General features: G+C 42.5%; 1 protein-coding gene across 1 annotated transcript in view; it reads left to right on the top strand.

Moving 5' to 3' along the window:
- SCML2 (Scm polycomb group protein like 2) overlaps positions 1-27,880 on the top strand; it is a 749,380-nt gene that overhangs the window by 197,008 nt on the left and 524,492 nt on the right. The window contains exons 5-7 of the mRNA XM_086934268.1: positions 11,059-11,129; positions 13,824-14,058; positions 26,131-26,219. Of these exons, the coding sequence (XP_086790394.1) occupies positions 11,059-11,129; positions 13,824-14,058; positions 26,131-26,219 (395 nt within the window). The remainder of the gene's footprint in view (positions 1-11,058; positions 11,130-13,823; positions 14,059-26,130; positions 26,220-27,880) is intronic.

Genomic DNA, 27,880 nt, shown 5'->3' with positions numbered 1-27,880 from the left:
CTCACTGCACTTCTAGTTACAATTACGAGAATTAAATCGACATGGGGGACTTCTGGAAAAGTATTATGATAGTGGTGAAAAGAAGCAGGGTACCAAGATCATTATTTCTTTTATTATGAACAATAGAGGGTTATGGCCCTAATCAGCAAGGCCAGGCCAATCTTCAAATTGTCTAACAACAACACGATTGTTAGTACTGATGCTTACTACATCTGAAAGAGACACGTTAGTGATAGATTCCTTACCTTAGAATATCCCCAGGCGTCAGACTGTATCCAGAAAGTTTTTTTTGTCAGCAGTACCCCTGTGCGTCGGTTGGCATCGTCGTACGGCTCCGCGTACTTCGCTGGCATCGTAGTCGCCGAGATGACGTCGCTGGATCTACTTAGATGCGCGCTGACATCAGTTCTTTCTTTTTCTGCGCCAGCAAGGGCAGATCCGGAGGAGAGCGGTACTCCCAGTCATTTTTCGACTGAGTTTTTTGGGACTTTTGTCTCTGTTTTAAAGAATATATCAATCTAGAGGTGCATAGGGATGCCCGGTTTTAAGTCTTGTGCTGCCTGTCCCCGCATGTTGTCGGTGACGGACCCGCACCGTGAGTGTCTCTACCGCCTGGGGTGCGACCATGACTCCGAGTCGTCCCCCACTGCCGGGCCATGGCTCTGAAAACTTTGCGAGAGCGGTTCCAAAGTGGCTGGAGGCCCGGGAGTCGGTTCCGTGCTGTTCACGGTCCTGGTCCATAGGGAGGTCGAGGGACTGGGCGCGGAGCCATCATCATCACTCGAAGTCTTCGCACTCTGAGTCAGGTAAGGTGAAGCATAAAAAGTCGAAGAAGCATTGTCGCTCTTCGCCTTCCCCTAGCCGGTCACACGACGCGGCTAAAGGGGCAGGTGGCGCCGCCCCTGCTGCTCCGGCGGAGCCTACGCAGTTTCCGATGGCCTACCCGCCCTTTCCGGGTCCATCGGCGTCTTCGGCCCAGCTGCAAGAGTTCCTGTCAGCCATGGCACGAGTCTTTAGACCGTCCGGCCTGACGGTGCGCCTTCAGGCCCGGCTGGGGGTCCTCGTTCTTCGCGTCGCTGGCTTTGGTCTGATGGCGTCAACGACTCCAACGCCAAGGGACCCCTGTGGATACAGGCCTGGATCCATGTCCATGCCGGTTGGCCCTGTGCGACCTCCACCGGCATTGACCTCACCGGCGCCGACGCCGGCCGCTAACCCAGCAAACGCCGTCCCCTGCTCCCTCCCCGGCATGGGACAGGTGCCGGAAGGGTTTTGACCGATGTGGATTCCGATGCGGTTTGGGAATTGCTTTCCCTTTGTCCACCCACCTCTGTATGTTCCACCTGTTCCCAAGGCTATGGAGGATAGGGAGGACTGGAAGGGGTCTGAGGACCCTCTCGCAGCCCAATGCGAGTTAGACCCGGACTGGGATGAGGATCCGGGGGATGCAGGTGACCAGGATTATGCTCCAGAACCTGGCGCACGGTCTTCTTCTACCGTACCTACGGAGGAGGGTGGATCATATTCTATGGTGTTGCGTATGGCAGCCGAGGCTTTCCACCTCAAACTCCCTACTGTGGCAGTCAGGAACAATCTCCTGACAGAGGTACTTCGACCAGCTTCTGCTACTACGCAGCCGCTGCTTCTCAGACGTTCTTTTGGGCACCTGGTCCAGGCCAAACACGAGGCCCCTGTGGACAAGAATGGGGCCCAACGCCATCACCCGGCCCCGGGCGACCCCATTTTCCTCTCCCAACACCTCACCCCCGAGAGCTTGGTTGTCCAAGCCTCTGCGTCCTCAAGCGCATTCTCTTCCGCACCTCCGAACAGGGAATCTTAGAGGGTGGTGCAGGTGTTCACAGACAACACCACCACCATGTGGTATTGCAACAAACAGGATGGGGTGGGGTCATGGACCCTATGTCAGGAGGCTCTGCGCTTCTGGACATGGCTGGAACGTCAAGGCATTTCTTTGACTGTTCAACGCCTGGCAGGTTCTTTGAACACCAGGGCGGGCAAACTCAGCCGCTGGTGCCTGATGGATCACGAACGGCGTCTTCACTCGGAGGTGGTGCAAGGTCTCTTTCGACAATGGTGAGAGCCTTGGTTAGATCTATTCGCCACCAAAGAGAACATGCAATGTCCGCTGTTCTGCGCGTTGGAATTTCCAAGGCGGCACTCGCTCTGCGACTCTTTTTGTCGCGAGAGGAGCTGCGGTCTATTGTACACCTTTCCGCCTATACCACTCCTACCCAGAGTGCTGAAGATCAGGCGCAACCGGGTCGAAATCATTCTTGTGGCACCGGACTGGGCTCGAAGAGTTTGGTATCCCTAGCTACTCAGTATGAGCATGAATACCCCGATCCGACTGCCTCTTTGGGAGGATCTTCTGTCGCAGCAGCAGGGGACAGTCCTCCACCCGAACCTGTCCAGCCTCCACCTACATGTGTGTAGATTGAGCGGCGACAGTTGATTCCATTTGACTTGCCTGCTGAAGTCTGTGATGTCATTCTGGCAGCCAGGCGCCCCTCCACTAAATCGGTATACGCCTGCAGGTAGAACAAATTTGTGGCATGGTGCCCCGCAAAGGCTGTGGATCCCCTTTCTGTCCCTCTTTCGGAGGTCCTTTTGTTCATTCTTTCTTTGGCACGGCAAGGCTCTGCTCTGGGCACTATCAAGCGCTACCTTTCTGCAATCTCGGCCTTACTCAGGCTTCCTGATCAGCCCTCTCTTTTCAAGTCCCCTGTTAATAGATTTCTCAAAGGCATTACTCACCTTTTCCCTCCTATTCCGTTTGTGATGCCGCAGTGGGGCTTTAAACTGGTTCTTACTTTCTTGATATGCGCTCCTTTTGAGCCGCTACATAACTGTCCACTTCATTTATTAACTTTGAAGACTGCTTTCCTGGTTGACATCGCCTCCGCAAGGCACCTGAGTGAGCTCCAGGCTCTTTCTTGTAGGCCTCTTTTTCTGTCAGTCCATCTGGACAAGGTTGTGTTTTGCACTCGTCCTTGCCCACTTTCTTTCGCATCCTTCTAGAGAGGAAGAGAGGCTCCACAGTCTGGACCCAATATGTGTTCTTTCATTTTACCTGAATCGCACACAACAGTTCCGGATGTATGACCAGTTCTTTGTAAGCTACGTGGGCGCCAATAAAGGCCGGGCTGTACACAAGGGGACCTATCTCCTGCTGGGTCGTCTTCTGTATCAAGGCCTGTCATTCTCTGGCTAAAAAGGAACCTCCGGGTGGGATTGCCGCCCATTCTACCAGGGCTACAGCAGCTACTACTGCATTGGAACGTGGTATCCCCCTGCAGGACATCTGTCAGTCAGCTACGTGGGCCTCGCTGCACACTTTTACCAAGCAATATAGCCTTGACAGTCAAGTCCGGAGAGACTGCTTCTTTGGCCGTTCTGTTTTTTGTGACTTTCTGGTGTGACCTTTGTTCGTAGACCCACCACCGGGGTTGGTATTCCTGGGGTATCTATTCTAAGGTAAGGAATCTATCACTAGCGTGTTTCTTTCAGATGCACAAGTTACTTACTTGTGTAACAATATATCTGTAAGAGATATTAGTTAGTGATAGATTCCTTACCGCCCCACCCATCCTCCCCGTTCTGCGATCTGATTTCTAGAGTTAAGGTCATCCCTTTCAGGGCCTTAGTTTCAATGCACCAGTGGTCAGTATCATGCATGGCTTTGCAATCCTGGCATGTAAAGTCGTGTACAGAACTGACGTCTGTGCTCGTGGGTGCGTCTATGTAGCTCCAGCGACGCCGTCTCAGAGACTACGGCGCGAGCGACGTACGCGGAGCCGTACGACAACGCCTACCGACGTGCAGGGGTACTGCTGATGAAAAAACTTTCCGGATCCAGTCTGACTCCTGGGGATATTCTAAGGTAAGGAATCTATCCCTAACTAATGTCTCTTACAGATATATCGTTACAAAAGTAAGTAACTTGTGCATTAGTTCCTTCAACTAATCACAAGTGACACTCAATCTTTTTTTTTTGGTTTGGTAAAAAGTTTTTACATTTCATTTTATCAAAACCTTATCAGTTCATGTTAATAATTCAATGAACATTTCAAGAGATTCCATTTTTTCACTTATGGATTTTCCTTCTTGTCTCAACGTGTAGATTTCCCTTCTGTTACTTTCCACCTTACTGTTCAATTTGGTCACTTCTTCTTCTATAGCTGTGACTCTCTCCCCTAGTGCGTTTAGTTTACAATCCAGCTTTTCGCAAACTTCTTGAATTTTGTCTTGTTTCGCCTCAGATATGGCGAATTTGTCTCATTTCAATCCATATTATCTCAAGAAGATCATTGGTTTGACTCCTAGGACTTTTGGGGCTCGTTGGTCCTTCCTTCTCGGTTACTTGCTGCTCTACTACCTCATTGTTACTGAATTGAGTTTCTTCCGCTTCTTGTGTTGTAACTAAGATAGCCTTGGCTATTGTTGCGCCTCCTTCAGCCATTTCTTGGTGATCGGGTTGAGTTCTGGTTTTATCAATTTTTTTGATCTCTACTCCAGCTTTAGTTACTGTTTTTAAGGAGTAAATTGAATTTGAATTTTTGCTTTGTGGAGTTTTGAGAGACTCCTTTTGTGAGAAGTAAATTTCTTTTTCCTCCTGTTGTGGACTTGGTTTGAATTTTTCTGATGCTAGTACTGGTAATTTTATATCATCATCTTTTGTTTTTTTTACCTGGACTTTAAAAAAAGTTCTTAATGAGGGAGTAATCTTTATTTTCTGACTTGTATCAGCCTTGTCTACAGGTAGTTTTAAGAGCTTTTTTGTACGCTCTAGAGATGATTTTTTTACCTTCCTTCTTTTTACTTCTCTGGGGGTGATATTTTTGGGGAATCTCTTGAAAATCAGGCTAGGAAAAATAATATAAGAATCTTGAATGTTCCAGAAAATAAAGAGGGCAGTGATATTAAGAAATTTATTGTGGAACTACTAGTAGAACATTTCCCGTGGTGTGAAGCGGAGACCTTAGGAGAGGACATACAAAGAGTTCATAGAGACCCCTATGGAAAGCCCAAAGACAGGAAAACACCCAGGAAAATTCTTATAAATTTCAAGACATACACGTTAAAAGAGAGAATCTTGGGTGAAGCTCTGAAAAAAGGAAATTTCAATAAAGATTCATGGTCTTTCAGAATTAGATCTGATATGTCTAAAGCGTCTCAAGACAGACAATGGGAACTGGGGAAATTCATGCCAGAGTTACAAGCTCTAGGGGCCACAGTACAAATGAAATTTCCTCCCTCTTTAAGAATTATGTGGCGCAATAAAATGAGGAACGTTAGAGACCCTGAAGAGGTGAAAAATCTGATCTGCCTAATGAAGGACACTGTTCAAATGGAAAACTCCACAATTTGAAGATTGACTCCAAATGAAAACAAATGTAAATAGTTGTAGAATAGATGCCTAAAATGCTGGATTCCGGAACACATCTCCCAGGTCCAAAGAAGAGGAGCGAAAAGGGGGTAAAATGAAAGCCCCAAGGAAAGAAGAAGAAGGAGGCTTCCCCAGGGAGGGTAAGAACAAAACACTAAAACAGAAAAGCTTAAAAAATACAAGACAAAATGGGTGGGGAGCAAAATGGGGAAAAAAAACCCCAAAAATATATCCTCGATATTGGAAAGAAAAATGGAAAAACAAAAGTGGAACAACAAAAAGCAGTACGCTACTGAAACTTACCGAAAAAAAATGAAAATTACTAAAGAAAATGGGAGACACTGGTAAAACCATAAAGATATTATGTTGGAATGTTAATGGCATGAGAACCAAAAGCAGAAGAAATAGAATTTTGGAATATCTCAGAACATCTGAAAGTGAAATTATTATTCTTCAGGAAACACATTTATTGAAAGAGGAATGGGATCAGATAATGAAAAATACAGGATGGGTGGATGCTTATATATGCACAAACCAAAGTTGTAACATCAAAGGTGTAATAATTATTATAAAAAAATCTTTAAAGGCAAGTATAGAATCCTCAAAAGTTGATAGAAAAGGGAGATGGGCTTTAGCAAAAATAAAGCTAGGAAACATGGCGTACACAATAGCAGGATATTATGGCCCCAATCTTGACGATCCAGAACCCTTACAGAATCTGTATACACAATTACTAACAGTCAATACCCCAGTAATCTTAGGAGGAGACTTTAACCTTATTCTAGATCCTAAAACTGACAGGTCTCCCCCAGGAAGAAACTCCAACTCACCTAATTTACCTAAAATGAGGGAGTGGATTAGCATATATAAGAGGGACTTAGATTTAGTAGACATATGGAAAGAAAAAGGGGATAAGGGCCAACCGTTCACATTACATAACAAAAGACTCGGACATAGGTCTAGAATAGATTTCTTCCTAGTTGATAGGAGTCTACAGACAAATGTATCAAACCTAATCCACATTCCAGCCCATCTATCAGATCACTCAGCTGTACAACTAACATTACAAATAAAAACAATCCATACACATAAAAGATTCACAGTAGAAAGAGCCATGTTTTCAGATCAAGAAGTAGTACAAGCTCTCAAGGAAGAAACAGAAGCCTTTTTTGAAAATAATAAAACAGGAACTACTAAACAAATAGCTTGGGACACATATAAGTCAGTAATTAGGGGTAAGCTACTTAGCTTGGGAGCATACAGAACAAAGAAATTAAAACAAGAAGTACTAGATATCGAAAAAGGTATAAAAGTCCTAGATACACAAATTGTAACAGAAAGGGATCCGATTAAGAAAGAAAATCTGCAGAAAGATAGACAGAAACAGAAAGAATGTTTAAGTGATATTCTTGAAGAAAGAATAAAAGCTAAATGGGAAGCAAGCAAGATGGCGAAGCATGAATTCGGAGAAGGATGTGGGAAATGGCTTGCATGGAAGTTAAAGACCGACTTTGTAAGAAACAAAATAAACACCATAGGTACACAAGATCAATCAAGTCTAACTACAGAAGAAGATGAAATCAGAAAAGAATTCGAGACTTTCTTCTCAGAGTTATATACTGAAGACATAAACCCATCTAAGGAACAAATAGAAGAATACCTAAAAGATATGTCAATATTAAAACTATCGGAGGAGGAGAAAAATGAGCTTAATAAAGAAATTACACCTGATGAGGTTAAAAATATAATAAAATCATTGAAAAAAGGAAAAGCAGCAGGCCCTGATGCACTACCGAACGAATTATATCAGACTTTAACAGACACACAAATAACAGAACTAACAAATTTAATACTAACACAAAAAGAAATACTGCCAGATACCTGGAATGATGCAATAATAACAATCATATTAAAGCCAGGAAAGGACCCCAAAAAATGCGAATCATATCGGCCGATATCTCTGCTCAATGCAGATTATAAAATCTTTACTAAAATCATGTCAACAAGATTAGGAAAGATTATACCCCAACTTGTACACACAGACCAAAAAGGCTTCACAGAAGGAAGACAACTACACGAACTGACACATGAACTCATAAGCACAATAGATATAGCCACAGCAAAAAAGATTCCTCTTACAATACTAACTGTTGATGCTGCCAAGGCATTCGATAGAGTGAACTGGGCTTTTCTAAATAGTATAATGATCAAAAACAATCTAGGGGAACCCTTTCTTCATGCAATAGGAGAAATTTATAAAAACCCTAGATCAAAAATCCTAGTAAATGGTAACCTCACGAACAATATAAAAATTGCTAGAGGCACGAGACAGGGATGTCCCCTCTCTCCCCTACTTTTTAACTTGTATATAGAACCTCTAGCAAACAAACTTAGAAACTGTAAAGACATAACTCCCTTTAAATATCAGGGATGGGAGAAAAAACTAGCACTCTACGCAGATCTGATGCTATTTACAGAGGAATATGAGAGATCCAAACCAGCTATAGAAAAAGAAATTTCTAACTTTGGCCAGGTTTCAGGATATTTAGTAAACCATACCAAAACAGAAATCATGACGTGGAACACCCATTTTCATAGTCCTAACATAAAAAAAGAGATAAGATACTTGGGCATTTTGATAAATCAAAATATAAACAAAATACCACAAAACAATCTGAACAGAGTAGCCCGAGACGTAAGGAAATTACTTAAAGTATGGTCTAGCCTGCCCTTAAGTTTCATAGGGAAGTCAAACATCATAAAAATGAACATCCTTCCAAAATTCACCTTTTTGTTTAATAATATTCCATTGCAATTCAAAAAAGCTGAACTAAAAAAGTTACAGGGAGAAATGTCAAGCTTTATATGGGCATCCAAGGGAACCAGAATATCATGGAGGAAGCTAAGGAGAAAAAAAGAGAAAGGAGGTATTGCAAGTCCGGATCTGACTGAATATTGCAGAGCATTCCAATTTAAAAATATAAGGAACCTTCTGGGAATACATCACTGCTACCCGGAATATTTGCAAGTCATTACAGAAGCAGAGGGTCATTATCTTTTCAAATTTGGACATCAAAAATACTTTATAAAAATTAAATTAAAGGTTCTCAAGGAAGCAGTAAAACTTTGGATACAATTTAGATCGATTTTAAAAATTCCTTACTATAGTGCATTGGCACCGATATGGAACTCCCCAGGAACCCCGAACTGTCTGAAAGACGTTATGGCCATTCCCCTAAAACAAAACAATATCACTTATTGGGGTCAAATACTAAATGGATCAACATTGATCTCTTGGGAAGAAAGGAATAAAATTACTAATGGAACAATATCAAAATTTAAATATTATCAACTGAACAGCTGGGCAAAAACTATACCATCACAGGATAAAGATAGTAAAACTTTGGAAAAAGAAATGACAAAAATTCTACCCATAAAAAAGGAGGTAGCAAAATGGTATTGGACCTTAATAACGGAAGAAGAGGAAAGCTACCAAATAGCAGAACAAACGTGGGGGAAAGATCTAGATACAGATGAATTAGCAAACTTATGGGAAGATTCAGTAGAAAAGTGTTGGTCAACACTAAAATCTGTGAGACTGAAAAGAAATCACCTGTACACCCTGCACAGAGCCTATTGGACTCCGAAAAAACGATCAAAATTTAAGAATGCAGGAATCAAAAAATGCCCTAAGTGCGGGGAAGAAAGGGCAGATGATTGTCATATGTTCTGGAGCTGCCCAACACTGAGAACATTCTGGGAAGTTGGTAAGACGCTAAATTTGATATTCCGAAAACATCTAAAAGTAAGTGAAACTCTTATTCTTTTTGGGATTGGTAATTCAACAGAACAAGTAGAACTAACAGTAACGGAAACAAAGTTACTTTTTGTGTTAATGGTAATAGCGAGAAGAGAAATATGCATCAAGTGGATTGGATCAACACCCCCTACACATGGGGAATGGATGAACTCCGCTATTAAAATAAACAAATTAGACAGAAGGGGAAATGGCAGTAAGAGGTTTAATTACTGGGAAATTATGGAAAAACACTTAAATCCATAAAGAAGGCTATAACACACTGTCCTATGATTAAAGCGAAATGAGAGTAGTCAAGGTGGCTAGCTCCCTCCTCCCTCGTTTACAGACTTGTGAATATGTAATGGCAAGGGGTCTCCTCTGATTAAACAAAGAAAGGGAAAACTCCCATAACAAGTGAAAAATGGGCAGTGACGGTATAAAAAAGTTTCAGAGGTAGAAACCAAATTTTCCATATACATAGAATTTTCGCAATATGAGGATAAAAAAAAAAATAAAAAAAAAAATAATTCAATGAACATTTAAACGATTTTACGTAGACCACATAAAATTCCACACATATATAACATTAATCTTAAATCACATATATGCTACAACACTAGACATCACATTTGACAAAAAAAGGGGGAGTAAAGAAACTTAGTACATGGGCAAGTTCAGGTTCCAAACTTTTAAAACACATGGAAAAATAACACAAGTGAGATGAAAAATAAGAGAAAAAAGGAAAGGAAACCCAAAAGTGGGAGTTGGAAAACTGTTTAGCAACCAGTTTTAGAGAAAACACAACCACATTCAAGGCACTGGCCAACCTGTGTAATGTTCAGGTAACCACGGTGATAAGATCCATAAAGATTCTGACTCTTTTATCAAAAAAGAACATGAAAGAAGGTTAGCCTGATATTCAATTTTCTAATTCACTTGTTTGCACAGAGAAAAAAGGTCAACGCGTTTTGAACCCTTATTAGACCTGGGGTGGGGCTCTCCTCAGAACCCAAGAGAGCTTGTGTAGAGTATCTTGCACGACAGTGTCTGTGCCACTTTAACTTGGGATGATTATTTTGCCATTTTTCAAAGTTCAAAAACGAAGTCTCCCAAAAGAAGTCTTCAGAAACATGTTTTTTGTGGCGAAGGCGGCGCTTCGAAAATGATCTTTACACTTTTAAAGAGCTTTTTATCGTGGGCTCTTGTATGCCCGTTTAGTAAAATTGTCATTTCGATCAGTATATAGTTTTTTGTAAAGCCATTTCTTCAGGAAGGGCCGCCCGTGTCTTTCACCATCCGAGATATGTCTGCCACCTCTTTTGGCTTTCCTTTCCTTTTTTCTCTTATTTTTCTCTTATTTTTCACCTCATTTGTGTTATTTTTACACGTGTTATAAAAATTTGGAACCTGAGCTTGCTAATGTACTAAGTTTATTTTCTCCCCTTTTTTTGTCAAATATGATGTCTAGTGTTGTATCATATATATGATTTAAGATTAATGTTATATATGTGGAATTTTATGTGGTCTACGTAAAATCGTTTAATTGTTCATTGAATTATTTCCATGAACTGATAACGTTTTGAGGAAATTGAATTCAAAAACGTATTACCAAGCAAAAAATAAAAATGTGATTTTCAGTCACTATAAGATCATTTTTTCAGCAGAATCTAATTGCGCTGAAAGGTGTCCTGTTTGTGTATTTTTGTGATTCTGTTTTGTGTGGAAGAGTTGTATTAATTAATAAATCTCAGATTAATAAAATTGGACTTGGGATTGACTGTGCACAGCTGTCTGAAACGGCAAACCCTTTCACTAAAAAGAACTTGTGAAATTTTATTCATTTTTTCCCCAGATGATTTTAACTGGGATGACTACTTGGCCGAAACTGGTTCAGCGGCTGCTCCTCCTTCTTGTTTCAGACAGGTATTCACTTTTAATATACACATTTTGCTCTTTACCGTGTAAATATGCCCTTCTATAACAAAGCATTTTATTGTACAGAATTCAAAATGTTATTGTTCACATAAGTGCAGAATGGTTTATTTTTCAAATTCTTATCACTCTGGAAAAATAAGCAGAATTTAATAGTAATAAGGAAGTGTCAGAATGTAAAAGAAAACAATTGCCATGTGCTATTTTATTTTCTACAGTATTCACCCATTTGGTCCTCGATGGTAGTCAAGGTAGCAGATTTATGGGCCTCTAGGAGAAGTGTCATGGAAATTACACCTCCTGGTTCAGAAATCTGCTTAGTGAGTGAAGCAGGTCGCCATTCCCTCAGTGCTATAAAATCCTTTTAATGCCAAATTCTTATTTTTATAATATTTTTGTATAGTAGTAGTATATTAGCATACTTTCTCTCACAGCCTTTCCCAGCTGTTGTCTGCATGAACCCACCCATGATTTCTTCATACTTTTTCAGGTAAAACAGTGTAGTAATCCTATGTGGTGCTATCGACAAGTTGCATATGCCCAACTAAAGTCCCCTTGCTCCATTGAGCTTTCATATAAATTTCCAGGGGTGATTTCAACCTTGACACCACATCGCATATCCCTGCCTGAGGTATTCAGTGATGTAATTAATAGCATTGGAAGTGCTCTTCCTCCAATATACTAAATTGCCATGTGCATTCTTGAAAGGAATTGAGTCTGATACCATGATACGTATCTGATATCATGCTGCAACCGCTCTCCCTTCATTTTTTGAATGTTGTCTATCGAGACACCGTGTGAATGCCAGGTCGTAATGTATTAATGTAAATGGGGACAGAAAGGATTTAAATCAGCATGCCATGGCCACAGAGTTCCATGTATCTAGCAGTGTGCTTGACATCTGGCTTTAATAGAGGTTCGGAGACCTTCTCTTCCTTGGGAGCCATATCAGGTACTACTATAGCATCCCTGCGACAGAGTGGCACGTGTGTGACGAATGCTTGCCTGATTTTGATTACAGCCACCAATTCCTAATAATGTTAGGCTCTGTTGCCCTATAATAATATATTATTATCGCGAACCCCAGACCCCCTTGCTCACTAGTCCTTAAACATGTTGGCCACTATACATTGGGGTTTCGCTGGCTGATGAAGTTGAGCATCTTTCTCTCCATCCCCTGAAATGTCTTCTTCTCGAAGCAGAACCTTTCTGAAGGGTTGTGGTTCCTAATATGTTGTCTATCTCAGAACCTGTCCTAAATAGGCATGAATTCTGATCTGTCTGGATTGAACTTGTAACCTGATACTTTTCAAAATCTTGTACTGGGTGCATTACAGATGGCAGCAATCTTGCTGGGTCTTCTACTGATAACCTAATATATGCGAAAAAAGAAATGTATGCTCCACGAGACCGCCAAAATCTGATTCCTTTAATTTGGTGTCCAGCCCCATCTCAATTGCCAACAGTTCTGTTGAAATGACAAAGAGGAGCATGGACATTGGGCAGGCCTGCTTTGTTCCGGGAACATTTATAAACATTTAACCTTAAATAAAAAACGCAATTATGTTAGATGTGTTAAACTACAAAGGTAGAAATCAATAAAAGTTTAACAGTAGCCACTCTACATTCTATCTTATGGTCCTACCAATATTATTGTATGGCTATCCCTACTATAAATACCTGCATAACTCAATTAGCTATTGATGCAGTTGTTTAATTTCTCAGTCACATGTTAGGAAACAAAACACTATGGAAAGGCTTTTTTCTTTAACATATCTACAAATTCTTAGCTATTTATCTCCTAACATTGACATTTTAGATTAAATGCATCTGCCCATAAACTGTTAGCATTGCTAAAAGCGCCACGGATACTCAACGTTTGACCAGATTTTATACACTGGCAAAATACCATATATGTAGGTGGCACGTGGATTCGACTATCCTAGATCAACTGATTTCAGCTTTGGACTACTCATTCAAATTGTTTAAATGGCTTTTTTTATTTAAGTCTACTACTAGAATATGTATTGGGCCAATTTGAAGACGTAAAATCTTGATGCCTTTGGCAAAGAAGACTGTAAATATGCGAGGCGTTAAAAATGCAAATTTCTGCTTATGCTTTGGCATTGTTCAAAACTACACCTCTTTTTGATAATGCTTAAATAAAATAATCATGTTTGTTTTAATTGATGCCACTTTCGAGCTAGACTTCAGCTAAAAAATCATTTGGATAGTGAGGTGCTTCTGAAACAATTGCAGGAAATCATTTTCCTGTTTGATTTGTTAATAAGTTTCCGATCTGGAACACCTTGCTGAAAATATTTTTTTTAGTGTAAATAATTGAAATAATTCCTCATATTGAGAATTCATAATGAAAATTCACGTATTAGAGTCGTCATCCTTTGCTGGATAAAGCACTATAATTTTGATGTTGAGCACTTAGTCTAAGTATTCAACTGAATTATTGATTTTTTACTGTAATTGTTGCTGCCTAAAATAGTTAAAGGCAATCGCGATATTACCAAATACGCATCCTTGAACAATTGTCATTGCATAATGTTGTCTCTTGTATTTATTTGAAGAAGTAGAACATTTTTATAACAATAACCATTTATGCTCATTGAAGTGAACACTAGTTCATTATAATTGTGTGTAATATTGCTTTTGTGTATTTCTTTTCTGCAGTCTAAGATTCCACCTACCAATGAGTTCAAAGTTGGAATGAAGTTAGAAGCACATGATCCCCGAAATGTTACCTCTGTTTGCATAGCTACGGTGATAGGCATTACCGGAGCCCGATTGCGCTTACGGCTCGATGGCAGTGATAATAAAAATGACTTTTGGAGGCTTGTGGATGCTTCTGACATACAACCGATTGGAACTTGTGAAAAGAAGGGCGATATGCTCCAACCTCCACTTGGTAAGAATCGGTTGGAATACAGTTTGCTCATACTTTTACGACAGGTTAAACTTTATGCATTGAAACGAAATTTGCACAAGGTGTAACATAAAATTCATCTTCTGTAACCCCTATGTAATAGCTGAGATGCGCTCATTGTGTGTTACCTCTTACAGAAGCATTCAAATGGTGATAGATGGAATGCTTTAATTAATCTCATCCACTGGTAATTACTCAGGGCTGCAACCCAGTCCATCGTTATTTTGCATCGCAGTTTGGTCCCAGCCTTCTGTAAATCCGTCTTGACCCTGCTCCAATAGGAAGAGTTCAGTCCAAATAGCCAGGCCAGGTCCTCGCTGAGCCAGAACACAATCAATCCAATAATAGTGGACTGGGATGTGGCCCTAGTAATTATCAATGGCTGAGGTGAATTCAAGCATTCGATTCGCCACTTTTTTGTGTAACAGAGATTGGTATGCCTATAAATGGGTCTTGTGTAACCCTGGGTGTAGTGTGCGGAGTGGGGCTACGTGAAGTGGGCACAAAACTACGCCCACCCGCGCACTCCGCGTAGCCCCACTACGCGCCGCCCGCCTCCCTCCCGCCCTCCCTAAATACTGCAATAAATGGCTAGAAAGCTTTTAAAAACACTTACCTTGTCCGCTGCGTCCCCGGGGCTCCCTCTCGCCGTCCCTGGATTCGCGCCGTCATTTCGAATACTAATGCGCATGCGCTGGCGCCCGTGCATGTGCATTTCTCACGAGAAATGCGCATGCGCGGGCGCCCGCGCATTCGCATTAGTATTCGAAATGACGGCGCGAATCCAGGGACGGCGAGAGGGTGCCCCGGGGACGCGGTGGACAAGGTAAGTGTTTTTAAAAGCTTTCTAGCCTTTATTGAAGTATTTAGGGAGGGCGGGAGGGAGGTGGGTGGCGGCCGGCTACGCACCGTCTGCGGAGCTTGCGTAGTGCCGCCTGGCTACGCCCGCTACGCAAAATGCGTAGGAGACGGCACTACGCACACTCCGTGCACGGAGCGTAGCTGGCCGCCCACCCCTAGTCCTGTGTACTGTACCACTGGAATAAATCTATACTCTACTGAATGAGCCCTACTAAGGGTGAAACCGATCTTGGGCTATAAAAACTGGCCGGATGCATTGAGTCTCATTTCAATTGTGGCTAAGTAATTTTCCCAGAATACCTTCAAACTGCTCCTGGGTTGAGCTTATGGAAAAACGAAAACTAAGAAACCGTATACAAGGAAACTAAATCATGTAAAACCAATTTTGAGGAAAGAATTTTAAGAAAATTCAAATAAATCAATATTTAAAGGAACAGCACTTTTAAGGAAAAATCAAAAAACTCAAAATTGGGTGAAGATTGTGGGTAGTGAGGGTTTTTGGGGGTCGGGGATGGGACGTTTAGAGGCAGTGATGTATTTGGGTTTTTTTAGGGTTCTGGAATGTGTGGAGTTTAGGGTGGTAAGCGGTCTTTAGTGTTCAAGAAAGATTGTTAATGGATTTTTTTTATGGATTTTAGGGTTCAGTGATAGGTGGTGGGTAGAGATTTTGAGTTTTTTTAGGGGTTACGCATGGGTCAAGTTTTGGGCTGGTTAATGTTTTAAACGCTCAGTGAAGAGTAGAGCTTTGGGTGGTGAAGGGTTTTTTAGTGTTCAACCATGAGTAATGTTTAGTGTGGTGTGGGATTTTAAGGGTTCTGGGAAAGGCGGAGTTTATATGTAGAATGCGTTTTAGGGTTTAGCGATGGGGCAGTTTTGAGGGGGTGGGGGATTTCAGGGGTCATTAATGGTTGATTTTTTCAGAGGTGGTAAGGGAAGAGTGTAGCTTAGGGATGGTGTGGAGTTTAAAGGAATACGGATGGCTAGGCTTTAGGCATAGGAAGTGGTTTTTAGGGTTTAGAAATGGGTGGAGTGTGGGGCAGCGAGGAGGTTTTAGGGTTAAGAGATGGGTAGAGTTTAGGAGTAGAAAGAGCTTTAAAGTGTTATGGGTTGGGTGAAGTGTAGGGATTAGGAATAGGTGGAGTTTAGGTGTGGTGAGGTGTTAAGTTTCAGGGATGGGGGAGTTTAAGGTTAGAAAAGTTTTTAGGATTCAGGGATCGGTGGTGATTAGGGGTCAGGAATGGGTGTTGTTTTTGAATGGGGAGGAATTTGTTGGGTTTGAGATGGATGGCGTTTAGGGGTGGTGAAGGTTCAACACATTAAAATCATCCAAAGTAACTGTTTGACAGTGTAAAAGATTTGACTCTGAAACAATGTCCCCTGGCGTAAAGGATTGAAATACATACTCTTCGACAAAAATGTTTCTGAAAGTAAAACCTACAACCATTTTATAAATTGGTTTCTATGAAATGGTAAATGCCATTCATCCCGAAAATTTCCATTAAATCCTTTAGATGAAATGGTTTCTCAGTAATGGTAGTCCATTAATCTTTTTTCTATGAAATCACATACAGCCGCAAATATCATGTGGCTTGGACCACTGACTATGCCAGAAATCTGTTTAATGTCCACCTACTTTCATTACCAGCCAAAATCCCTGCCACAATGACTGTATCAGTGACGTGATCTTTGTTTTTATGCTTTCAACTCAATTTGACACATTATTGACACAGCAATCTCAGTTCAATACAGCCTTCTTTGGTTGACTTCAGTCCTTGATAACTTTCCAACTGAGATCACCTTGGATCCCCTGGAAGTAACCTGTTGTTTGCATCTGTAGCTTGTCTCAGTATTATACTTATATTTGGAGTATTATACTTCACTTTTACGCTTTGTAACTTACTCTATGTATTTGCTCTACTGCACACTCTTATATTTTAGGTTATGCTGGTTGATCACTATTGCCACTTTTGTACTTTGTAACTTACTGTATGTATTTGTTTTTCTGCACACTCTTATATTTGGGTTATGCTGGTTGACCACTAGTACACTAATACTAGTGTATTTTGTAACTTACTGTATGTATGTGTTTCTCTGCACACTCTTTTATTTGGGTTATGCTGGTTGACCACTAGTGCCACTTTTGTACTTTGTATCTTACTGTATGTATGTATTTTTCTGCACATGTGTACCACTATAGTGCATTCTCCCATACCCACCTAAACCACCATCCCAACATGGATCCTATCGGCAATCACACATATAAAATCAACTACCCACCGACACTCACCAACAAAGCCGCTAAACGCTTTAAACACAACTTCCTTAGGTCACACCCTGAAACCCCCTTTGCTGACACCTACTTCTCACCGGTCAACGGATCCATAAACACCGATATCATCTTCCCCACCACACGCAGAGCTCAATGGAGAAAAGCGTTCCTCTCCTTACTCACCATCTCCTCCACCAGGAAATCCGCGCACAGCCTAACTCTCTCCATTTCACCATCCCAAATCTTTCCAAGCAGAGCCACCATCACTATTTACAATAACGGGATTGTCCTATCTCAATCCACAGACAGGAACCTGGAACTACTAGACAACTTGCTCCCCACTTTCAAAGGGAAACCTCTCCAATTCGCCGACCAACAATCATATCTCCTCCAGTCCCACCAACCATGACCTCACAGCTCCCACCACCCACAACCCTTCTAACCTATTTCAGCGCCAGTTAGCTACTACATACTCCTCAATCAGGGACACACCTACCACCCCTGACCTTTCATCTCCCACCCACAACCCCTCTATCCCAGTTCAGCACCAGGCAGTTGCCACACACGCCTCAAACACAGACACAGGTCGCTCTCCCTCATACACCACTCACACCTCCACCCCTTCTACCAACCCTCGGACCTCCACACATACCATCATCACTCCTCTCACACCTACAGCTGCCATTAACACTCCTCTCACCCCTGACAGCACAGCTCCCACCCACAACACACCTAACCTAGTTCAGCACCAGAACGACACGCACATCGACAAATCCCTCTCTCTATCCCCCCATTCTCAGTCCCCATTACCCTCTAACTAACTACGCAGAACACACCTCCTCTCTCAATTTAACTCCCCCTCCTCACAACAGGACCATCTCCAGTCCCATTTCCCCTCCTACTCTCAGCCCCCATTACCCTTCCTGCACCCCACCACTATTATAAGTCTCCCAGCCTACACCTTGATCCCCCCGCCTACCATCAATGCCCTCACTCATACCACCAACCTCCTCCCTACCTCATCCACACCCCTCCCGCCCAAAACCTCTCGCCTCCCTAACACCATCCCGTACACTAACACAACGCAGCCCTGCTCGAACACCAGCCCACTCTCCCACCTGCACGCGAATTCCCTGGTCAGTCATTCACCTCTGACTGCCACCCCCACCTCCACCACCTACCCCACGATGGACAACATCATGACCACCCTCATTCAGATCAAAGAAGACATACACACCATCAAAGAACTACTCTCCACACACCCCATACACCCCTCACCCACCTCCACCTCCACCTCCCCTCCCAACTTGTCCCCTACCTCTCCTGCTCACTCCCTCACTCAACACGCCCCACACCGGGCATCAATCCCTGCTCATATTCGCAGCAACCGCCCTCGACCCCCTCGTCGCCCCTGCAAACCCTCACACAACTACATCTCCCCGCCCAACTTGTCCCCCACCCTTCCGATTAACTCTCTCACTCAACTCTCCCCACACCAGACCTCAATCCCAGCTCGCAATCGCAACAACCGCCCTCGTCGCACCCACAGCCCTACTTCTGACCTCGACACACTCACCCTTCTCCGCTCCTATGACCCAGCCCCCCAAAACCACACAACCACCGCACACCTCACCATTCCCACGATACACTCAAATCCCCTTAGACCCCCCCACACTAAACAGCAGATTCTCCATCCCCAATAACCTTAAAAAAGTCTCTCTCTCTCTAGTACCCTCTACCACCCTCAACACACCCCGTCTCAAATGCACTCTCCTCAACTGCAGATCGGCCTCGAAACATTCCGCCGCCATTACTGATCTCCTCTTATCGCTGGACCTTGACCTAATCATCCTGACCGAAACCTGGCTATCTGAATCTTCATCACCTATAATGGACATTCTGGTTCCTCCCAACTACCACATTATCAGACTCGACAGATCAGGCAAAATAGGTGGTGGAATCGCATGCATCTACAGGAACAACCTCTCCGTTCTGAAAGTCAATACCACCTCCCTACCATCCCCAACATCCTGGGAATACATCTGCCTCGACATTATTAGTGAGGGCAAACCGATATGCTCTCTACACAGCATTTACCACCCACCCAGGGACAACCTCACCTTTTCCCAACAAATCATGGATATGATCTCAACCAATTCCGGACGGCAGCTCACCCAAATATACCTTGGTGACTTCAACCTCCACTGGAACGATCACAATGACGCGGTGGTAAATAGTCTTAAAAATGTCCTCAATGCCCTTAACCTCACCCAAATATGCAATAGCCCGACCCACGAGAAAGGCTCTATCCTCGACCTGATCATCTCCAAAGAGGACTCTATCCAACTTGAGTCCATCCAACCCTGTGACTGGTCAGATCATCATATTGTCACATTCTTCATCAATGAAAAAGTCAAAGTTAACCCGGCTCAATTCTCCAAGCCCAAAGTCTGGAAAAGAGACATGAAAAAACTCAACCCAGGCTCTTTGCCCCCTAACAGTCGCAATCTCCTACTCCCACCGACAGGCGCTACGGACGTTCCAACCCTGACTGACCACTATCTCAACGCTATGACTTCAATAATTAACGAGGCTGCGCCTATGCAGCTAAAAAGAGTCTCTACTAAAATATCCAATCCATGGTACGACGGGAGTCTCAATGAAGATAGACGAGACATGCGAATGGCAGAGCGCACCTGGAGATCAGCTCCCTCTGCACTGCACCTAAAAGCTCTGAAGGAAAAGAGAAACGCCTACTTAAGGAAAATAAAACGCTCAAAATCAGATTTCTTCAGCCTCCAGCTCGACCAAGCAAAAAACCGCCCGAGAAAACAGTTTGAGCTAATCAGATCACAATCCAAGGACCAACCCCAACCACTCAACACTATGCATGAAGCACCCTCCTGTGAAGACTTCGCTGCTTTCTTTATCCAAAAAACTGACAACATAAAGAGCGATCTCCTCATTGACGCAAGCCTCTACTCCACACCCCAGTGCTTAGCACCCACTGAACCAAAAAACAATGTTACATGGTCAACCTTTGGCACATACTCGGAAGAAGAAATTGGCAAACTGCTCAGCACCCTGAAACCATCCAATCACCTCACGGACCCCCTTCCTGCTACCGCAGTAAAAGACTTTACCCCTTTGCTTCTCCCTCTCTGGACTAAAATTATCAACAGCTCTCTCCAACAAGGAAGCATACCTGACTCCTTCAAAGTTGGACAAGTCACACATCTGCTAAAGAAACCTACAGCTGACCCGTCTGATCTCAACAATTACCATCCCATTACCAATATTCCCACTCTCGCCAAACTGCTGGAAAAATGCGCACAACTACAATTGACTAAACACATTGAACAATTTGATCTCCTCAACCCTCACCAGTCAGGCTTCCGAGCAGGACACAGTACAGAAACTGCTATGACTCACATAATTGACTACGCACTTCAAATGCTAGACCAAAACGACACATGCCTCCTCATCCTTCTTGATCTCTCTTCAGCATTCGACACAGTTAAACATGAGAATTTACTAGAACTACTAAACACAAGAATGGGTTTATCTGGAACTGTTCTCAAGTGGTTTACTTCCTGTCTTCACAACAGGTCGCAGAAATTCAAGAGCAACAACCTGATGTCCTCGCCAATACCTGTAACGCTAGGCGTCCCCCAAGGATCCTCTCTATCCCCAACTCTGTTCAACCTAGTTATGGAGCCTCTGACCACCTTGCTACAAGCATCCAATGTACACTTTCACATGTACGCCGATGACACCCAACTTTATCTCAAATTACAATCCCCCAAAGACATCCTGCTCCTGAACTCAACGATCAGAGGCACCCAATGCTGGCTTGCCGATAATCATCTCAAACTCAATGCCCTGAAAAGAGAGTTCCTTCTGATCTCACCTCCAGCGAAGATCTCCACCACTCAAATTTGGCTTAAACACCTAACCGCACTCAATGTCCAACCCACCATCGTGGACTCAGCAAAATCTTTAGGCATAACACTTGACACCAATCTCAACATGCAGCAACATATCAGCAAGGCAACAAAGGGAGCAAACTTCCAAATCAATACTCTGAGGAAACTTAAACCCTTCCTCCCAGCCAAAGACTTCCAAACCGTAGTACAAGCACTAGTCATCCCTCGAATAGAATACGGCAGCACCGCCCTCTGCGGACTTCCCCTAACTACAACCGCACCCATAAGAGCTTCTCTAAACGCTGCAGCGAGACTCATCACTGCGTCAAAAAAGCACTCCCATATTACCCCTGACTTGAAATCCCTGAACTGGCTGCCTTTTGAAGCCAGAATACATCTGAAAATCGCCTGCATGACACACAAGGCGGTTCACCTAAACTCACCCGGCTACCTCGCTCAGAAGCTGACAATCTCTGGCGGAGCTATAAACACCAGAGGCACAAACAATCTTCTGCTGAAACCTCGAAGATTCCGGAAGGAAAAAACATATAAGCGCTCCTTCTCAGGTATGGCGCCTAGGATCTGGAACTCACTCCCTCCCGAAACCAGGCTTATCTCTTCCACTACACTCTTTAAAAATGAAGTAAAAGCTATCCTCATGGCTAAATACACTTGAACTATTATCTCGAACTTTGTTAATACTCTGCACCGACCTATACTACATGTTTGACCCCTCTGATTATTTGTATTAATTGTCTTATTACTCACATGACTGGCCTTGCAGCCACTTATTTGTACTGTTTGATCTATTGATTTATCTGTCTGACTATGCTCCCTCATGTACCCATTCTATGTAAAGCGCTCTGATATCTGCAAAGATCTTGTTCGCGCTATATAAAACTTTCAAAATAAATAAAATAATAAATACATTGGTAAAGACAAACCACTCCAAGCCTAAGGATACAAGTTCAAGTTTTTATTCTAGTGTTTAGTCTTTTTAAAACCATTACACTATATGATAAATATAAAAAAATGCAAATAATTCATAAAACCTTTTGTATACATATTTTAAAAAGAAGTATAAATGTACGACACAATTCATAGTGTCATAAGCCTAAAGATACATTGAGGCTGTTGTACCACTCAAGAATTTACATTGTTGCAGTATTGAAGGCAAAATGTCTACAACTCCTGTTGAATGTAAGAAGCTTTGCTTCCATCCAAGGAACTTTATAAGATTACTACTGAATTCTTAAACCTAGACTGCTCAATATTTAGAACCGATGATAGACAACAACTATGTAATTGATTTGCTCACCACTGCGTTTCAAAGACCTGGAATGATACTATGAAAATAAAACCAACCCAGACCTCAGTGCAGCCGCTCTTCACCCCAGTTCTGTCAATCCATAACTCATTGCAATAGACTCTTCTTTATCCCCGGGTCTGTTGAGGACTTTAGTAATCACACAAAAGACTGGTGCAATGGGATTACAGGCCTACCCTCCATTTATTTAATGGTATCCACATCAATAGCTCAGCTGCAGTCGTAGTGAGCGACAGCATTTGTTGGAGACCTCATTTTCCCTCTATTAAATGAAAAAGAATCCATCCAAACCCTCCTAGCTTACCACGGGTCAGTCCGCAATAGGATTATGCATTAATTGCATCTTGGGACAACATCTGAACTACAGTTGATTTTCACGGGGTAGTTGCAGTCATGATACTGTATTTTTCTGCTGCCTTTGACATGATCTGTCATCCTCTATGCATTGGATTCCTAAATCTGTCGGGATCCAATGCACCATTCTCTAGTGGATAGATTTATTTTCGACTAACTGATATTTTATTCTATTTCTCCCTCCTTTCTGCTTTGACCCTATCCCCATGAATACAGGAGTCAGTCAGGGACCCTCCTTTGCACCTCTCCTCTTTAATGTGTACCTCTCAAAGCTCCCAGAGCTAACCTCGTCCTTCAAATTCAAATGCTTCAACTTTGTCGATATGACACAAATTTTAATGCAACTTCAAACTTCATTCAAGGTAGATTCGAGAACCATCAGCCAATATCTCCAAGCTATAACCCGTTGGATGCAAACTAGTTTGATTTAACAACAAAAAAAGATTTGTTTTTAATCAATTACTAGCCATAAGCTGGAAATCTGTAATAAGGTGTGCCCCTTGAAGACATCCAGCTCCCACAATTGCCTGCCTCAGGAACAAGCTTCAGTTCTGATTTCTGCACACCCAGAGAGCATTACCGATCACTTTGGTCTTCGTTTTGTAGGCCTTCATCTTTTTTGCGCTTTTTTACGATGGCATCTCTATTTAGCTGTTTATTGCTATTTGAGTGTTGTATAACTTGCCAGTGTTTTTTTAATTTCGTATTGGAAGAAGAGTAGTGGAATTAGGGATCACTGTGTCTTTTTTGTTTGTCTAATCACCATAATGTGAATATTTGTTAATATTGTGAATGTATTAAGTGTAAAACAGAGAGCAGAAGAACACAGGCTGGCATGAAAATGTCCTCAACGTCCAATTTCGGCTACCTCTTCAAAGACCTAGGCAAAGAGTGAATCTAAACAGACAGCACTCCATGCTCTGTCAAATAATACATTTTTGCCCCCCAGTTTTACTCTCAGTTGGGTTACTAAATTGACCGCTACCTTTGTAATCAAATCACACTTGCATCTCTGATCTCCTTGTTCCTTTTTGATGAAGACCACCACTGCATCACGAAAACGTACTAATGTTTTGAAGTCAAGTAGTTGCCCCAGCTTCATTCTCTGCATTGCTTAATTGAATAAAATAGCACTTCCAATCTACCAAGGAATGCCAACTAAACCTACAGATATGTCTGGCCATAAACTAGTGCTGTCATCTTCAATAGCTGGATGAACTTGCTATGTATTTAAACTACCAGTTTTCTGAGTTTAACTTCGGCTCCCATCATTCTAATACAGGAAGGGCGAGCTTGAGGAGTTTAAAATGGTTCCAGGTCCTACTGGTTGTTGCTATGTGCCTATCGGTAATTCGCTTGATCGTGGTGTGAAATTATATTTATCAAGCACTATTTATTCTCTTATCTGTAAATTTAAGCATAAGTTGGTACACTTTGGAGTTCAAATGTACATGAATCTCCACTTAATTGCACATTTAAGGGTTCCAGTTCTGACTTCCATGTGTACTGTACATGATCTCTCTGATAGAGTTAGATTACCTCGATTCATATCACTTTATCACAGAAAGCTCTACTAAGTCTTTTCGTTCTGCTGGTGTAAATGTCTTTGTATCGAGAAAGGCGGTGGAATTGCTGAAACACTAAATCATTCCTTAAAAGTACCAGTTTGTTAATTTTGTTTAACTTGAGTTACCACCTAAGCATAAGAAAAGAAACATTGTTTTCTAGATTTGCTACAACCTGTAGTTTTTCAGCAAGGGATCTTTTGCAGATTGAGATGCTATTTGAATGTTTCCCCTTGTCAAGACTGCGATCCTGCAACATGTTCTCTCTAGGTGCCAGCTCTATCAAGGTATTGTTTTCCAAAGATTCTCCAATACACCTTTACACGTAACTCCACGTATTGATGCAGCCCTCTAGTAACTTTATCCAGATTCTTACCTCTTATGCCTGCACAAGGTGAGGTCTCTGCTGTCAACATGAACTTTGGAATGTATTCATTACTTTCCTGGCCTGAGCTGCGAGCTGAAGGCTCCAGTTCTACCTGTAGCAGTCTGGGCCTTTCTTCTTTTAATAGACGGCAAGGGGGGGGAGGTGGGCCGTGCTGAATTTGTGTTCAGCATTTTAAGTCTTCGAATCTGTGCTTAAGCCAAGGGGAAAAATACTTGACCGAATTACAGCAGGCAGGAAAGAAGGACTTTGCCCAGCTTACATTTTTTTGTGATTTGGTATCAGTCTGTACAGTTTTTACGGTATTCACAATATTCTAATCATGAACTGACAGTTTGCATGATGAATGGTTTCTCATTAAATTTGAGCATAAACTTATTTCGCCCACTGTAGTACGCTGTATTAAGTTATGGTCTAGTCCTTTAACTTATGTTAAAAATGCTGCAAGTCTGCTCTGACTCACAAATGGAGCACGGGGGCGACATTGTCTGCCAGTCAGACTCAACAGTACCTCTTGCTCTATCACTATTTCTTTACAAAATGGTGTCCGGAGAATGCTATATAGAATAAAGTATATCCTCCTTTCAGATCTGCCTGTGGGTGGGGAATAATCAGATGCTTTTCAGCTTTAGCCCAGGGTTGTATCCCCTCACCCACTCACTCCTCTTGACCCATTAAATAGATTAAACAGCACTGGAGGGTGTGTTGGGGTGCTCCCTGGCTTTACCTTGGTGACTGAGATTAAGATTTGAGTCTTTCCCACCTACCGGGGTGCTGAGGTCATTCCAGCACTTTACCACAGACTGGAGTGAAGCACTACGACCCATTTCCCTCCCCCATACACCAGCACAATGACACTTTCACCCAAATATGCTTCCTCATTCATGTACACACACTCCCACAGAGAGAGCATACATGTACAAGAGTCTTTGTACCTTCGTTCACACTTACCTTGTGAATGAACAAACATCGTGAGAGAGAAGGCTGAATAAGACTAGTCTTAGGGTTCCGAACTGATCAAAAAAACTGCACAGCTGTCTGCCCCCACGCTTTCTCTTCACACATGGTGGGTTGCGTTGGGTCTTGAGGGCAACATGGTCTCCTGCAATAGAAAAAACTACACTGCTGCAGCATGCCTTTCACCAGGTGCGTTTTTTTGTTACCTGTTCTTTGCCATGGACTTATCCTCATGGTTTATGGACTGGGGTGAAGAGTTGGACTGCACAGTAAGAATCACTGGAGATGAACACGTGCGCTTTCAGTCTTTAATGTTAGCAGAATACCTTATCATTGGAATGTCCTCCTTCATGGTTGTGAATTAGATGGCTGTTTTGTAAGATTTATATTCATGTTTCCACATATTTTAGGGTTCCGCATGAATGCGTCATCTTGGCCCATGTTTCTTCTAAGAACATTAAATGGAGCGGAAATGGCACCTGCTTCCTTTTTTAAAAAGGTAGGATAAAGCAAGGTTTGTTTTGTTAAGTGAGTCACAATTGCTTTTGATTATTCCCAAGTAATTATCTGACACCAAACATATGGAAAGACATGGTGGGGGAGAGCCACACAATTGTTTTGAAAATGCATAAGTAAAGTCCTAAGGAATGCACATTGATCCATTTAAGGGCATAGTACTATAAGTGCTTCTATTTTACCCTGAAAATTAGGAACTCAATGGCTATGTATTTAATTCTGAATTCTATCTGGAACACAAGAAAGTTTAATGGTCCTATACTGTCTGTTTCCATCCTAGACAAACCAATATTTGCTATTTTAAATCCTCCACAGATTCATATTGAAGACTCCTAAACAATAGTTTTAAAAATATGCATGAATCATTTTAAAATATTGTATTTGCCATTTAAGATGGTATACTTTCTTTCATCCCATTTGAATAAACCCACCCTTCCATTTCCCATGACTGCAGTTGTGCTTCTATCGTCAGTTCCAATTGGTAGGCACCCTTGACTAGTGCAGTAATTGTGTGAAGTGTCACTTTTCTGGTGACTTTATTGCATGTGAAGTGCTCTCTTCCATGTAGACCACAACCCTCAGTAAAGTGGGAAGGCATTGGTTTACATCTTGCCACAAGTTCCCAAACATCAAATCTTTATCGGACTCAAGTTCCCACTAACCTGTAGATCTGAATGTTTCTCCACCAGTGTCCCTCCCTTTGTGTAGTGCTGAACACGTCCAACACTGACAGCGAAGCGGGGGAAGGGAAATGGGGGCATGACAAAAAGCAGATTTGCATGAAAAGTAACATTCTACACGAAATGAGAAGTACACATGATTTTCTCTAGACACTGAGGTAAAGATATCAGTGGCACAGTCCCTCTGTCTTGTTAGAGCCAAAAGAATATTCGCGAGACTGCTTTTATTGCGATGCCCTATAGCAGTGTAGTGTTCCATTACTTGAAAAAAGTAATCAGAAACAAAACAAAGGTTCTCACAATCTGCGTATAACACTGTGGTGGCCAAAAAACAGTTGTTACTGCACAACTTTGAGGGCATGACCGAATCCCAGTACGTACTTACTGGGAACAGTGCAGGGGCCCAACAGAGGCCCCACACTCCAAACACATACTATCGAGCTCATCTTCACTATCATTAACCCGAGGCCTCTGAAGATAGTGCTGAAAGAGGTCAAATAATTCCAGGCATGCAAGAAAAATCTTTGAAATGACTCCACTCAAGCAATCTCAAGAAGCTTTGCAAGCAGAAAACTTTTTGGAAGATGTTTTCGACATCTGACTTGAAGATGATCTCAACTGGACTGCCAGGAGCACAATTGAAGAGCTGGACAAAGCAGAGGAACGCAGGCGAAAAGCAGAGCCCAGCGATAGGCTTTCTGTTATCAACAGGGAGGGAAGTCAAGCACCTGGCCAAGTGCAGTGTATGGCTTTTATACACTGCAGAGTCCTTGAATACTGAAGTAGTTCCTCTAAACCTGTGCTAGAGCCTCAGATTCCAGGATCCTTGACTCCTGTAGCATATTCCTGAACCCTGCTGCAGCCTGCCACTCAGGTGGTGTATACAATCACTGCTTTTGGAGTGCTCACATGGGAACAGGATGGACTGTGCTGGCGATTGGAGTAACAACTGGGCACCACACGC

Source organism: Lissotriton vulgaris, chromosome 8 (assembly GCF_964263255.1).
Source record: "Lissotriton vulgaris chromosome 8, aLisVul1.2, whole genome shotgun sequence".
Classification (NCBI taxonomy): Eukaryota; Metazoa; Chordata; class Amphibia; order Caudata; family Salamandridae; genus Lissotriton; species Lissotriton vulgaris.
Note: the sequence above shows the minus strand (reverse complement) of the source record. Positions and strands in the feature narration are given on the sequence as shown.